Source organism: Odontesthes bonariensis, chromosome 21 (genome assembly GCF_027942865.1).
Source record: "Odontesthes bonariensis isolate fOdoBon6 chromosome 21, fOdoBon6.hap1, whole genome shotgun sequence".
Classification (NCBI taxonomy): Eukaryota; Metazoa; Chordata; class Actinopteri; order Atheriniformes; family Atherinopsidae; genus Odontesthes; species Odontesthes bonariensis.
Genome location: NC_134526.1, coordinates 8,577,325 through 8,591,190, shown reverse-complemented (window position 1 = coordinate 8,591,190; position 13,866 = coordinate 8,577,325). Strand labels below are relative to the sequence as shown.

Below are 13,866 nucleotides of genomic sequence, written 5' to 3'. Positions count from 1 at the left end.
ATTAAAGTAGGACAAAGAAATGGTGGGACCAAAAGCGCTGAGAGTTAGGATTTGCATTAAATGAAAAGGAAGAGACATTATCCATTTAACAGATAGCTGGGAGACAAGGAAACAGACGGCTGCTGAGTGAAATTATTTAGGCCAGAGAGGACCATCAACGAAGCGTGGACGATAATGAGAGCAAAGATGGATCCTCACAGACAGAGTGTTCATCAGCTGTGCATTACCTTCAGCATTAGCACGGAGGGTTCAAGGGTCACAGTTGCCCTGCTGGAGAATTAGCAGCTTGCACTCAGCTTTCACAGAGAAGGATGAACAGGCCTGTGATGGAGGAAGTGCTAACAACAACCACAGAGAAGATCTCAAACAGGAGAAACAGGTCACTTGTTGATAATTAGAAGAGGATGAAATCTTTTTGAACAGCTACACCTGGCTTTTTCGTGATATATTTTTTTCTTTTTTGAAAATACATTTTACAGGCATTCATTTCAAAATAAGACCACAACAGAGAACAGCCCTAATCATCACTTATTAAGATGCTACAGATTTATCTATCTGTCCAAATTCAATATGATTTTATTCATCTTAATTCAGCATTTTACTTTCCTTATTCATCTGTTTATTTGTAACAATGTAGAGCTTATGTAATTTCCCAATATACTCGTTGTACCAAGCTGGAATTTAGCTTTATTCATGACAAATGGCTTGTCAAGTGGTTCATCTCTTTGGTCCAGATTTTTAACTCGTCTGCTCTAAAATAGCTCACGGATCATTGATTATGGCCATAGTCGCACACGAACCACTGCAATCCTGCAATATTCTAGACATTTTCTATAGGGGCTGCATTTCAGAACCCAAGCATTCCAGGAAGACACTTATCTTTTTGTGGAGTTAACCCAGTGAATCAGTAATGCCAAAGCAGCAGTGGTCATCTCTCATTCTGTACCAAGTACATCAGGGTACAACAGCAAGGTCAGCTTTAAACATTGTTTCTGATGGACAGAATGACAGACAGATGAAGTTGTACAATTTTCTGTTCAAGTGTTGTAGAGCTGTCAGTATGATTAGCAGAGCTCATTTCAAAATCTTACTATCTATGTTGGAGTGACTTTATCCACTCCATAAAAATCCTCACCATGTAAGATGATAATGAAAGCTCCTGCAACCCTTCATGTGAAGAAAAAAAAATGACAGGAAAGGGTACCCAGTGTGTTAAAATGTGATTAATCTGTATCAGCTGGGAGAGAAAAAGTGTTGATTGTCAATCTTTTGAAGATACTGCAGAGAAAGTTCAGTATACTAATGAAAAGAGGGGTCAAGAATACCTTGACTCCCATGATTTGAACCAAAAAAAAAAATATATATATATAGATAGATTCTCAAAGTAGTAACCAGTGAGACTTTTAACTTCTCTCGCTCTGCCACCTATTCAGAAATAAAAAGATATCATTTACACTTCATATTCTGAGGTATTCAAATGATCATTTTTTTCAAATATTTATCTCTCATAGCCAGTTGGCACTACTAATATGTGGTATTTTTGATCTTGTGGTATATTTTGCATTTTCTTTCCGGTCATATATATATATAAAATTTTACACTTGGAACATACTAAAAAGCATTTGCCAGACACTCAGATCACTGCAAACTACCTAAATAGGAAGAAATAAGCAATAGAGAGTACAGAAGCTTATAGATTAGATATAAAATCGAAACCCTGATAACATGAAAAAAATATATATTCTGCATACCCGTGCATAAATGAGGTAGCACTGACCTTGAAGGTCTGTAAATTATTTTGTGGGAAGTCATTTTACTGCACAGAGAAAGCTGCTTGAAGTAATGAAGGAAAATGTGCTCTGATTGCAGAGAGTCTCCCTCACCCCTTTGCAGTCTGACAGCTCTCGCCTGCAGGGTAGAGAGATTTTTTTATCCTAAAGCCAGCTTATGATGTTTTATCATCTTCAGGTTATGGTGTAAGGATAAAGGTTGTCAGTTTAAATGCGCATTACTAGTTTGACTTGCGACCAAAACATTTGCTTTGTGCATATACTTATCATAAACATATCACCAGGAAAGCTTGGACTAATTACTGCGACAGTAGGATTTGCATCAGCCACAGGGACAGCTGTGAAAGTTGTCACATCACATACAGTCATGTGAAAAAAAAACAGTGAACCCTCTTTCCATTCTAACCTTTATGTATCAGGACAAAATGAAAAAGAATATCTGGTCCTTACCAGGTGTTGAAATGAGGTACAAACAATTTCAGATGCACTTTAATATTATTTATATAGCTGAGCTCAACCCATGATTCATCAGCTTGTAGGAACACCTTTAGCAGCAATGACTTTAAGTAATCCTTTTCTGTATGATGTTATCAGTCTCACATCGCAGTGGAGGACTTTTGGGCCATTTTTCTTTCCAACATTGCTCCAGTTCATTGAGGTTTGCAGCATTGGTTTATGCACAGCTCAAGGTCCCACCACAGCATCTCAGTCAGGCTGAGGTCTGGACTCTGACTGGACCATTGCAACACCTTGATTCTTTCCTTTTTCACACATTCTGTTGTAGATCTGCTGCTGTGTTTGGGATCTTTGTCCTGTTGATGACCCAGTTTCAGCCCAGCTTTAGCTGTCAGACAGATGGCCTCACATTTGACTCTAGGATACTTTGGAATCCAGAGGAGTTCTTGGTGGACTCAATCACTGCATGGTGCCCAGGTCCTGTGGCTGCAGAACGAGCCTAAATCATCAGCCCTCCGCCACCAAATTTCTAACTTGAAATCTTACACTGATGTTCAACAGCTTCACTTCTAATGAATGAAGCTGTGCAGATTATTATAACAGTTGAAAAATCCAAGATGGTAATTCAGATTCATCTCTATCCCTCTTCCCTCATTCATCCTAGTTTTATTAGTGTCGTTACATGTGTATGTGCTGGGTAACAGGAGATGAAAGGATGTGCTCAGTGAAAGAGATCAAAAAGTCCTCAGACCTCTCGACAAATGTTCTATATAGAAAAAATAAAATAAACTTAAAAAGTGACAAGGTTCAGAAAGAGGTAGCAGCCTTTTGGAGACAAGAGATTGAGCTTTGAGCAGATATGCCTTATTGTACTTTCATATAAAGCTAAGGAGCTTTATTAGCATTTATGAGCTGTCTTTGATATGTAATTTTCCACTCACAGACTGTTTTATTCCTTTCAGATTAGTGCGGCACTAGTGGGATGGCTCTGCAGCGGATACTTTTTGTATTTCAGATGTTTGATGTCTTTGGCAAAATGGTTGCATTATTGATCAAACACATGTGAAAGCAGCAGGGGGTTGCTTCCATGGTGATTTTATGACATTTATTCAATGGCTCAGTTGTCTGGCAGGATGAGGATTGTTTTTCAAAAGCAAACCCTCCTTCTGTCTTCTGCTATATAATGTGGCGTAAGAAATCTAATCCTGCTAGCATTGACATCAACAGCTCTGAAAAACCGAGGACCAGAAAAGTAAGCAGACTTTTGGTGACGACCTTCCTCTCGCTTTCGGTAAGACGTGGAATAGATGGTTCAGCAGGAACCTAAGGAAAGCTTTTACTGCCTGGTGAGTCACAGATCCTCTCTTGGATTGAGGTGCTGACAGCAGCATTAAGAGATTGTGGTCTGAAAAACAAACCTTATCCAAAATAGAAGTGTTGCCTCCCCACCAGTATGCCAGACATAGTGTGCCGACCCAGATATCAAGAAGGATGCCAAGGCCAAGCTGTGATACCTTAGACCCACTGTTAAGTAGACTCCTGGGATGGGATGGTCCAGTTGTGGCTTGCTGTTGGTGGTTTGGAGAGATGATAGCTGTCAAAATGGTCCTTATCCATTTTTGTGGCTCAGCCTTTTAATATCATTTGCAGTCTTAACTGTAGATCCCTGGCAAAGTAGGGCCCTGAGAACATTTTTAACATTTAAACATGGCCTCAATGAGGGCACAGACTTGAGAAATTATTGAGATAGATTGTACAGGACTGAATGCTGCCAAAGCTAAATAATTACTGTGCAGCTGCGTGCTTTAGTTTGTCTAGCAGACACAAAGTCATTCCTAATCTGCCATCTCATTAGACACCCTTGAGCTTCTAAAGTAACCTATATTTGGGATCCTGGAACTTTGATGTACTTATCCTATCAAAAGCACATTTGTCTTGAGGCTGGCCCTTTCAGAAAATTTAAAGCTCAATTATTCCCCATGATCTCAGAAAAAACTCACTTATATTTATCTCAGCCTCACTGTCTGTATAAACCTGGCTTATTTGGATCATGCAGCATTCCCTTGTTGAAATCTAATATTCTCTTGTGCCAGAGGCGGTCCCTACAGAAAAGAAGAGCAGCACCAAGCAGGGTTGCCTCAATGTGCTCTCCCGCTACAGGATCGTGTGAATGTGTGTTTATGGTATTGAAATGAAACAGTTTAGCTCTTTGATGAATCAATAATAATTTCTGATCTCTATTTGTGGAGATTCAGAGTGTGTACCTGCTTGCAGCATGTTTCCTGAAACCCATCTGGAAGAATGTGTACACAACGCACCGCTGAAATATATACAGCAAAGTATTACATCTAGTATTTTAGATGCACAGAGCGATAAACTAACCCCCTCAGTTATGTAAAGAAATGATTATCAGTTATTGTCTCTTGAGGATTCAGATCACAAGATGTGGCTCTTTACAGTTTGCTGAGTCTCAGCCTTTCAAAGCCGTGACGGTGCAAACGCTGTGCTGCGGGTGCTGTATGATATGAAATAATGAGGAAACAAAAAATTAATTTACATAACTGTTGTTTCATTGCAGCAGCCGAAGGCGATAATGCAGCAGCAGCCCCTGCTGGTAAGTGCCTTGGTGACATTGAATCTGAACGTAGCTGTGCTCCAGGATCCTGTTTAAGTTTGAGTTATGCAGATAGTAACAAGCTACTTTAGGATCAGCTAGAGTGATTACTGAAAACACATATTCAGATACAGAAAGCTTACGTTCCTAATGTATTTTCCTGTTTCTCTCATTTTCAGACAAGAAGGGTGAGGAAAACACACTCATTGTCCTTATCATTCCAATCATCATCATCCACAACACCCAAATAAAGTGTTTATTTCCACTCATTCAGAGAAGCCTGCAGAGGAGGAGGGTAAGATTTAAAGATGACACAAACACAGAAGCAGTAAACTTCTGTGGTGGTACGACTGAGCGTGGAGATGCATGATCCCCGCTGTGTTGCTGCTAAATGCATCACACACAAAGTCACAAAAGCACACACACTGTAGCAGCGACTGCTCATTGTTTCTATAAACTCTTTATCAGCATCAAGAGTTCATTTTTAGCTCCATAAATTAAATCATCTTGTAAAATCAGAGGCAGTGCAGAAGGTGTTTAATTTATGAGTAAGTCTCATACTGTATGTAGGCAAATAGGCACCGTATGAGTCTGTCAGTGTATTTAACTTAACTATTTTAGTTCTGCCATACTTAATTCTGCTAATGCATACAGTGAATGCAAATTAATCTTTCACATTTGTCCTTCAACTACCATTGTAAAAAATTTTTAATGAGCAATGCTAAATCTTGTGGGCGTAGACAACAGCTAAGGTCTTTAGACGGTACAATTCCCAGTTCAATTAAAGGCAGTTACAAAGATGTGTTCCTCATGTGAACAAGATGTAGCATGAACTTTGTGGGAATGGTTGATTAGCCATATACTTAATTTTTAGAGTTTCTTTTCCTTTTGGTTTGCCATCATATCAAAGAAAAAGATTGCTCAGTTAAAGTGTCACTGTCATGTTCTGGTGTTTGTAATGTGGCATCAAACAACGCTTTCAGTATTTCTGCCTACATTTTAAAGACAGTCTCTCTATAGACCACAGTGCAATGCAGCCACAGGACCTGTGCTGCCATGTTCCTGACCTGTGTCTCAAATTAGCCCCCTCGTGATGAGAAAGACTGGCTGCCGCTTTCATACGCCACAAAAATCACACGTGGAAGTTAAAGCTTGTAATCGTGGCACAAGTTGTATTTTCCAACTATTTGTTGTGATGTTTGATTCATTGCAGAGGTAGATGGTCCCACATCTAATTTTAGTTTAAAGAAAACAAGTTATGATCCAAATTCTGCCGTCCTTCTATTAGAGTCTCTGGAACTTAATTAGTTTATCTTTTTTAAATAACTTAATTTAGTTTCTCTGAGCCTGGCATTTGGGACTGGTTAGCCTATAGATAAATTCATGTAACTGCAGTCAGAGGACTACATTTATATTCAGTGTTGTGCACCCCTGAGGTTTTTCTAATTGAGGAGATTTTTAAGCATTTTTAACATTTCTAATTATAAAATTTGGAGACTAAATCTATTCTGTTTCTATTTATATCCAAGTTTGACTGGTACATGTAGCCTGTTCCCTTCATACCAGCCAACTCTAAAGCAGGTTCCAGAGCCTCTCAGTGATACTCTGAGGTACTGATGTTAGCTGCATTGTTATATCCTCAGTTGTAAGTCGCTTTGGATGAAAGCGTCTGCCAAATGCATAAACATAAGCATGAACATACTCCCAAAAAAAGCAGAATTATTGATGCTAGTATGAGCTCTGATGAAACCAGATATAACTTTAATAAATCTGTAAATCACTGACACCTTCAGAATTTCCTTTTTTAAAATGACCTCAGCTTCAGGGGTCAACCCTCCATAAAGAAACTCAGGTGAAAACTAAACAAACAGAAAAAAGAAAAAAACTTGATGTAATCTATAACAGGATGTGAAAAAAGAGTTCACTCAAAAAACAAAAGAATATCTACATAGTGAGAACTGACCAGTAATTGTTGGTCGAAAGAGACTTTTTTATCAACATCTTTAACATGTCATTGTTCTGTATTACATCAAATTAAAAGTCTTTTGTTGTTCTGTTGCCTTTAAATGCAACATTATTGCACCGCCCCTCTTGAAACCTCCTTATGCACTTATTGATAAGAATGCCAGCATGACATGGACACTTTAGCTTTTTGGAGTCTAATAGTGCAGCTGCTCCATCAGTTCAACAACACCAAAGTGCACCTTGTTTGCTTGTCTGTTAAGCCACCGGCTTTGACTAAGTGATATTTGATCCCCTGGGATAAGAACTACCGGGAGCATTTTTATCAACATTTCATTTAAGAGTAACTGTACTATCACACTGTACAATTTAATGATAATGAAACATTCGTCAAAGTAGTTTACATGATTGTGTTTATCATTTATTTGACTTAATCAAGTGAAATGTTTAACTGTTGACCAGTATGGAAGTCAAGACATGATGACAGCCAAGATTTTTCCCACCTTGTGCACTGAACTTGGGGACGTCATAAAGGATGCAATGAAAAGGTCAAACTTCCCATTTCTGTGCTTTATGAAATGCAGCAAAAATCTCAGGAATTGACTCATGATTGTGAGACTTGAAACTGAGACCTTCTGGGATATACATTTTTTTCTCACTTCCTTATGTTCTTTTCCCATCTCCTCTTCACTTATTCTTATTTTTTCAGTTGCACTCTGTTTAGGTTTAGGCATCAAATCAATTTGATTATGGTAGGGTTAGGGAAAGATGGTACACTTTAGATTAAACAGCATTGTTTCACAAAGTTGAATTGGTGCGTGTTCTCCCTGTGTATGCGTGGGTTTTCTCCGGGTACTCCGGCTTCCTCCCACCGTCCAAAAAAATGCATGTTAAGTTAATTGGTGTCTCTAAAATTGTCATTAGGAGTGAGTGTGAGCGTGTATGGTTGTTTGTCTCGTTTGTCTCTATGTGGCCCTGTGATGGACTGGCGGCCTGTCCAGGGTGTACCCTGCCTCTCGCCCATTGACCGCTGGGATAGGCTCCAGCCCCCCTGCGACCCGACCGACGGATTCAGCAGTATAGAAAATGGATGGATGGATGGAATTGGTGCGTAAAAATCCGACACTAAAGAATACTCCCTGTTTTATCTGTGACACCAGAGGATCCTGAAAAAAAAAAGTAATACCATGTGAGTGAAAATGGTCCCAATGTTCAGGAAACCTCTCACCTGAACGTCAATAATAGATTTTCAAACTTTAGACGGCATATATAGTGACACTACTTTGTACCTAATTTAATGTTAGTAATCAAAATTTAGGATGAAATCAATATTTTCATACAATGCCACGCCAATGTGAAATCATGTAACAATACCTAATTGTTAAACCTCAAATTAATTAACTGGTTTCTATGCCGCCTTAAGCATTAGCTGCAGGCAGTTGCAGAAATAAGACATTTATATGCAGATACACACATTGCATTTTATCAATGTAATATAGCTACATAAAGTCTTCAATAATTTATGATCAGTGAATCAATATTTAATTCCTATGAAAATCTGCAAAATCTCTTTTCCCTCTAAATTTAGTAAGTACCATAGATTGTTCTATGTGTAATTCCCTGAAGTACTTGAAATACACTAAGTAGCTACAATGATCCTAAAACCGCTAATGTACAGTGGTGCTCAACTGTTTGGGCTCATTTGAGGGCGTCTGATTTCTACTCTAGCTGTGATTAGTTTTCACTGAGTGTCAGTGTGTTTTTCAGCATGCTGTCGACTGCAAAATGATGCAGTTTTGGGAAACATTAGATAGAACAGCAGATTATTCCTCCTACTTTAGCTCCAAAGTTGTCTGAAAAGTTTAACCTTTCAAATGTAATCCACAGGAGGATAATACATTCAGCTGAAAGTGTGAAATCGAGTGTGAGTTATTTACTTCCCCTCCATATACTTGTTCTGTTGCAACCAGTGTTTCAGGAATCACTGTTGTCATTTCCATCTGCTCTGGCCTGGGAAAGTTCTGCTGCTTCATTGGCCTGAATTCAGCCTTTATTTGACTGTAGTGCTGGCAGCACAACATAGATCAAAGAAATTGACTCCGACCTATAAGATGTAATGTTAGCGTTATTTTCTGATGATCAGGGCTACTGTGTCACAAAGCAAGTTATGGGTTTGGCTCCAGTTAGAGCTAAAATGTTGGATGTGATTTGATAGATGTTCAGCTTAAGTAGCCCACATAGGAAGAGAACATGTACTCAGTGACGCTTGATGCAAGACAATTTAAAGAGTACTCTTATGTTGTTATCTGTAGATGGGGGGGTGCAGTACTGCAGATGTGAAGAAAAGCATGCAACAGGTTCATGGCTTGTTAGCATCTTCCTTTTGAGTCCAATGATCTGAGACTAATCAGAAACAAGCAAAACTAATTTCACATTTGTCACATGTGATGATTAGTATACATGACATATTAGGATGTCTGTAAGGCCAAAAGGTCTGTTCACAATGTCTTATGTAATGCATCAGACCACAGCTAGATTGCTCAATGCATGGATGTGAATGCACCTTGGATGGATTGAACAGCAATTGCTATTTGATTGCTGACACCAAATTCAGAGGTGGTCTGGGCCACAGATGTCCACTTTCTCTCAGTAATCCAAATGCAAATGTGCCCGTACACTGGGCTGGACTGCTAACACTGTCCATCTGCTGAAATTTCTAAACACTGTACATAAAAAACTACAACGTGGGCCAGAGTGGATTCACTTTACGGTCTAAAAACTGACAGCCATCAGAATTCAACCCCTTTCTTTTGGCTAATTTATTTAATTACAAGCATTATAGAACTTGCTTTATTTTTTATTTTTTTGGTTTGCATTGGGCAGATATATTCAGCATTTAGTTATAAGGAGTAGAAATAGATTGAGGCATGATTTTTCGAAGTTAATTCGACAGTGTTTACCTAAAAAGATGATCCTTAAAGATAGTAAACAGGGTCCCGTCATACAAAAGTCAGTCCTGGTGCAAGCAGGATAATCAGTATATGACGTGAAACCAAGACGTGACCCCCAAATAGTCCAATTCAACACGATATGACCTCAACTTTATATACAACGAGGAGCGAAGGTCTGGATTTAAGGTGACTGATAATAATTTGTGGTGCATGATAGGAAGCATACTTGCTGCACCTTCACCTTCCACATATTGATGTCGATGATGCTATATCTCCAGCACCTTTAGCATCTGTTGTGGCATCTGTTATTGTGATGATATTTCCATGATGAGAGCAGTAACTTTGCGTGATTTTTGAAAATAAAACATAACCCAATACACAGGAGTTTTGAGGTCCCTGTGGGACACTTTTACAGGCAAAGTTGCAGCATGCTGTAGGAGGTGAGCACTGTCCTGGCCAGACGGTTTTGTATTTGTGTTTGTGTACATGTTGTAGCTTTATTCATCTGTTCAATTGAAAGTTTATTAATATAGAATTATCAACATAACTTAGAGAAGCCAAGCATCATTATGTCAAGAATGTGTATGTGCACTCTGCTTTTGTGTGGAATGCCTGGAGTACATTATATCTGCATTACCACTCATTTGTTTTGTTTTATCTGCTTAATCTGTGCTTATTCTCCATTAACAGATGTCCAGCCTACTGTAGGTAAGCGCTTTGCTTTGTCATTATTAGTTTGAGTGTGCGTGAGTGTGTATGTTTGTGTGGAAGTACACAGCTCCAGCCTGACTGAAGATATTGTGGCTGTCTCAGTGAATAGGCTTACACAGTGCATTGTCTTTAATCTGATCTTTGTTGAACATCTTTTTCATTCATACTTACACACACCCACACACACATCGATGCAGAGTGAGCAGAACAGAGCCGTATTGTAGGAAATGTTTTAACCCCTCATTGTCTACTAAACTGATTTCCATGTACAAACTGTCTCTTTTCATTTAGACAACAATGAGCCTAGGGATGGTAAGGAAACAACACAGTATATCTAAGCCTGCTTGTACTTTCTTTTTTTGTGCTTGCTTTGTGTCAACCACTTTTTGAATAAGTGGACCTCAGGCTAAATCGCTTCCTCCCAGAAGCCTGAGATTGCTCTGGTGACGGCCATCATGGCTTCTTAAGATAAAAACAATTCTGTCATCAAATGATGAAAAGGTCTATTTCTCTCTCCAGGGATATTGCCTTGATCATTTCTGGACATTGTGTGTTATATTAATCACAACAATGATAATTTATGTAGCAAACAAAAGTAACAAAATGCCTCAGAAAATAGATAAAGGAACCAATATCAAAAGTACGAAAACAATGAACAGACACAACTGAAGTCACAGCAAATTCTTCTGATAAACTGACAGATGAAAGGAGGGAATGGTTATAAAAAGTGTTAAATATAGAAATATAACAGATGACAGTTAAGCTTATCATGGCTGACGATTAAAAAACATTTCAATGTGATTTAAGATTGTGCTTCATGTGGTTAAGATTGCTTCCACCAAAGCATCCGAACAAACATTTGAGTGTTGTATAAGTGAAATGAACTCATAGGGTTTGGCTCATAAAAAGTTATATATCCTACCTGTATGTCTGGTGGATATATGTTGTCTCTGTATGTGTGATGTGTGCGAAGAATATTACATTGGAATAATTATAATTGTATAAAAAATGTTCTAAAAAGTTATTTTTAATCAAAGCCTTTTTTTTTAATTGTTAAATAATGATAACAATAATAATAATGATAACCAAGACTCTTTCAGTGGATATTTAGTTGGGCTGAATTGCACCAGACTGCATTTATCTTTCGGCAAGTATACAGTTAATGATATTAGATACAATTGGATGAAAAATGGTGTTCATTAAGTGAATTAAATATTCAGTGAATTGAGCCGTTCCAGAGGTATTTTCAGACATTTACTCGTATCAGCAGGATAACATTATTTATCAAATGAAGCATGAATCTGTTTTGTGATGCGGATCCAACATTGTTAAGGACTTGTTAAGAGGCAGTCAGAGTCAGTTTCCCCTCAGAGGCCAAACCAAACGGGTAAAAAGAGAGCACCGGCCATTTTTTAAGTGTTAAAAAGATTTACAAATTTTACACATGACTTAAAACCCAGAAAATTGAGGAAAAGCCTGTTGTGGGTGGAAGAAGTTTGTTTTCTGAAATGTAGTTAATATTGCAAAAGTTTGAATTGAACATATTTCATTGTATGGGCACAACATACGAAGACATGGATATAAAACATTACTGCCACATCCTGGTATTACTAATCCTGTGGCCATGATTTGATAATGCTATGCAGTGTTCTAGCTTTTAAGACAGATGTGACATGAGCTTCTACCATGCCTATCACCTCCAGATGTAATTTCTATAACCTCACAAAGTTCTCATAAATTATGTTTCAGCAAAATAATGCCTTACATTTTGGGAGCCACTGAAAATTGACTTAATCTGTTGTTTGGGAGAAAACATGTTGAGTTTTTGAAGCATTTAGAATAACTGACACGTTGCTTCTCTAACACTGGTGCTAATTGACATCAGTGAGATCATCTAAAGAGGACTGAGAAATTATGAGGAGATATTTAGCATTTCCTATCTTTTCAGATGTGTTATAAACTGATCAAAGTATAAATAGGCTCTATAAAAGTCCTGGCAGGCTTTTGCCCAAAAGTTAAAGCCCCAGCGTCCAATGCCAAGAACAGTGCCTGCCAGGAGTTAATATCACAGAGAAACGCTGCAAGTATCCAATGTAACAGTGTAAGAGTGTAAACATTCAAAAGTGCCCCCTGGGTTCCATTTTAGGATCAGCTCATCCTACTTAGCATTCTAACTGAAACCTTTTAAATCATTCTGAACATCTGAACTTGGATCTGTCCTCAGGGGTACTTTTGATTAAAAGATCAAATTAACTGAGCCCATAAAAGCAGAGAGAGAGGAATAGGCGCAGACAGCGCGGCTCTCTGAATTTATGGAAGCGCATGACCTTATTTGACACGTGACCCTGGATCCATTCTCGTAGCAACTGGTCTTGTCCAATGGATGTTCACACAGGGCCCTACTCACTCTCCTTGACTGGAGGCCCAATGTGCTTTTCTCTTGTTGTTTGTCTGTCAACTTTCTTTACCTCTAAAACGTACGGTATGTCTGACACGGATCATGACAGAAACAAGGCAGTTTATGTAAATAATTGTACTGTTAACCTCCCTAACTTCAGCACAGTTAAAGTGACTTTTAAACTTGAGTGTTATAAACATAACTTATTAATGTCACGTTGGAGACAGACAGAGAGGTGAGTTTTGTTTTTGGAGTGTAAGAGCACGTTGATTTAATGAGTGAGTGTTCCTCACCTGAAGTCAAGGTTATCATTGGGCCAATTATTGCGTGTGTATAACAGCACAGCAAAGATTCTGCACAGACTGACGCTGTGTTCCTTGCTCTTTCTTTCTTTTTTTCCCCTCCGGTGCAGAGTTGCCTCCTGATGGTAAGAGAAATTAATATGTTAGCATCTCTGTAAAGCGTATCGACTGACAAGCAAACACCTTGCAAAGGTTACATCAATTTACTTGAAAAAGACATAAGTAAGCAGATAAAAGAGCGGCTCATTTTTTTTATTGCCAAGATAAGACTGTTCTGATTCAGCTTACTTTGTGTCAGGGTGGCAGATGATTGCTTGCATAGAGTCAGCCTTAATATGACGTCTTCAAAGGTGATCTGAGGAATTCTTTATTCCCTGTAGGCCAGTGTAATCCAGTGGGCTCCTTAGTGGCCTGTTGTTTTTCAGAGGCTCCTTTATAACGTAAGCAGTGTAATAGCAAAGGCACGCAAACATCCTGAATGGAGAACGGGCTGTTGCTTTCAGCCTCAAACAACCGCGGCAAAGGAATAAAACACTAAGCTAAGAGAGAGAAACTTCATGGTTTGAGACCTCATAAATTTTCTAATGAGAAAATCCAATATCAAAGACAATTTTGTTGTTTGCTTGGTCCCTTTGTGTCCTGTTGTTGTCTATTACTTTTGTGTATTTATCAGAGTGGTGGC

At 38.6% G+C, this 13,866-nt stretch overlaps 1 protein-coding gene across 7 annotated transcripts in view; it reads left to right on the top strand.

The window, feature by feature from the left end:
• mybpc2a (myosin binding protein Ca) overlaps positions 1–13,866 on the top strand; it is a 57,661-nt gene that overhangs the window by 12,716 nt on the left and 31,079 nt on the right. The window contains exons 1-4 of one of the 7 annotated variants that reach the window (XM_075453678.1): positions 7,788–7,929; positions 10,464–10,481; positions 10,776–10,796; positions 13,295–13,309. The exons of 1 other annotated variant lie outside the window; for it this stretch is intronic. In XM_075453678.1, the coding sequence (XP_075309793.1) occupies positions 7,803–7,929; positions 10,464–10,481; positions 10,776–10,796; positions 13,295–13,309 (181 nt within the window). In that variant the 5' untranslated portion in view covers positions 7,788–7,802. Of the gene's footprint in view, positions 1–5,139; positions 5,156–7,787; positions 7,930–10,463; positions 10,482–10,775; positions 10,797–13,294; positions 13,310–13,866 lie in introns of those variants that run through there. 5 more of the 7 variants (XM_075453679.1, XM_075453684.1, XM_075453681.1 and 2 more) reach the window with 5 other exon arrangements.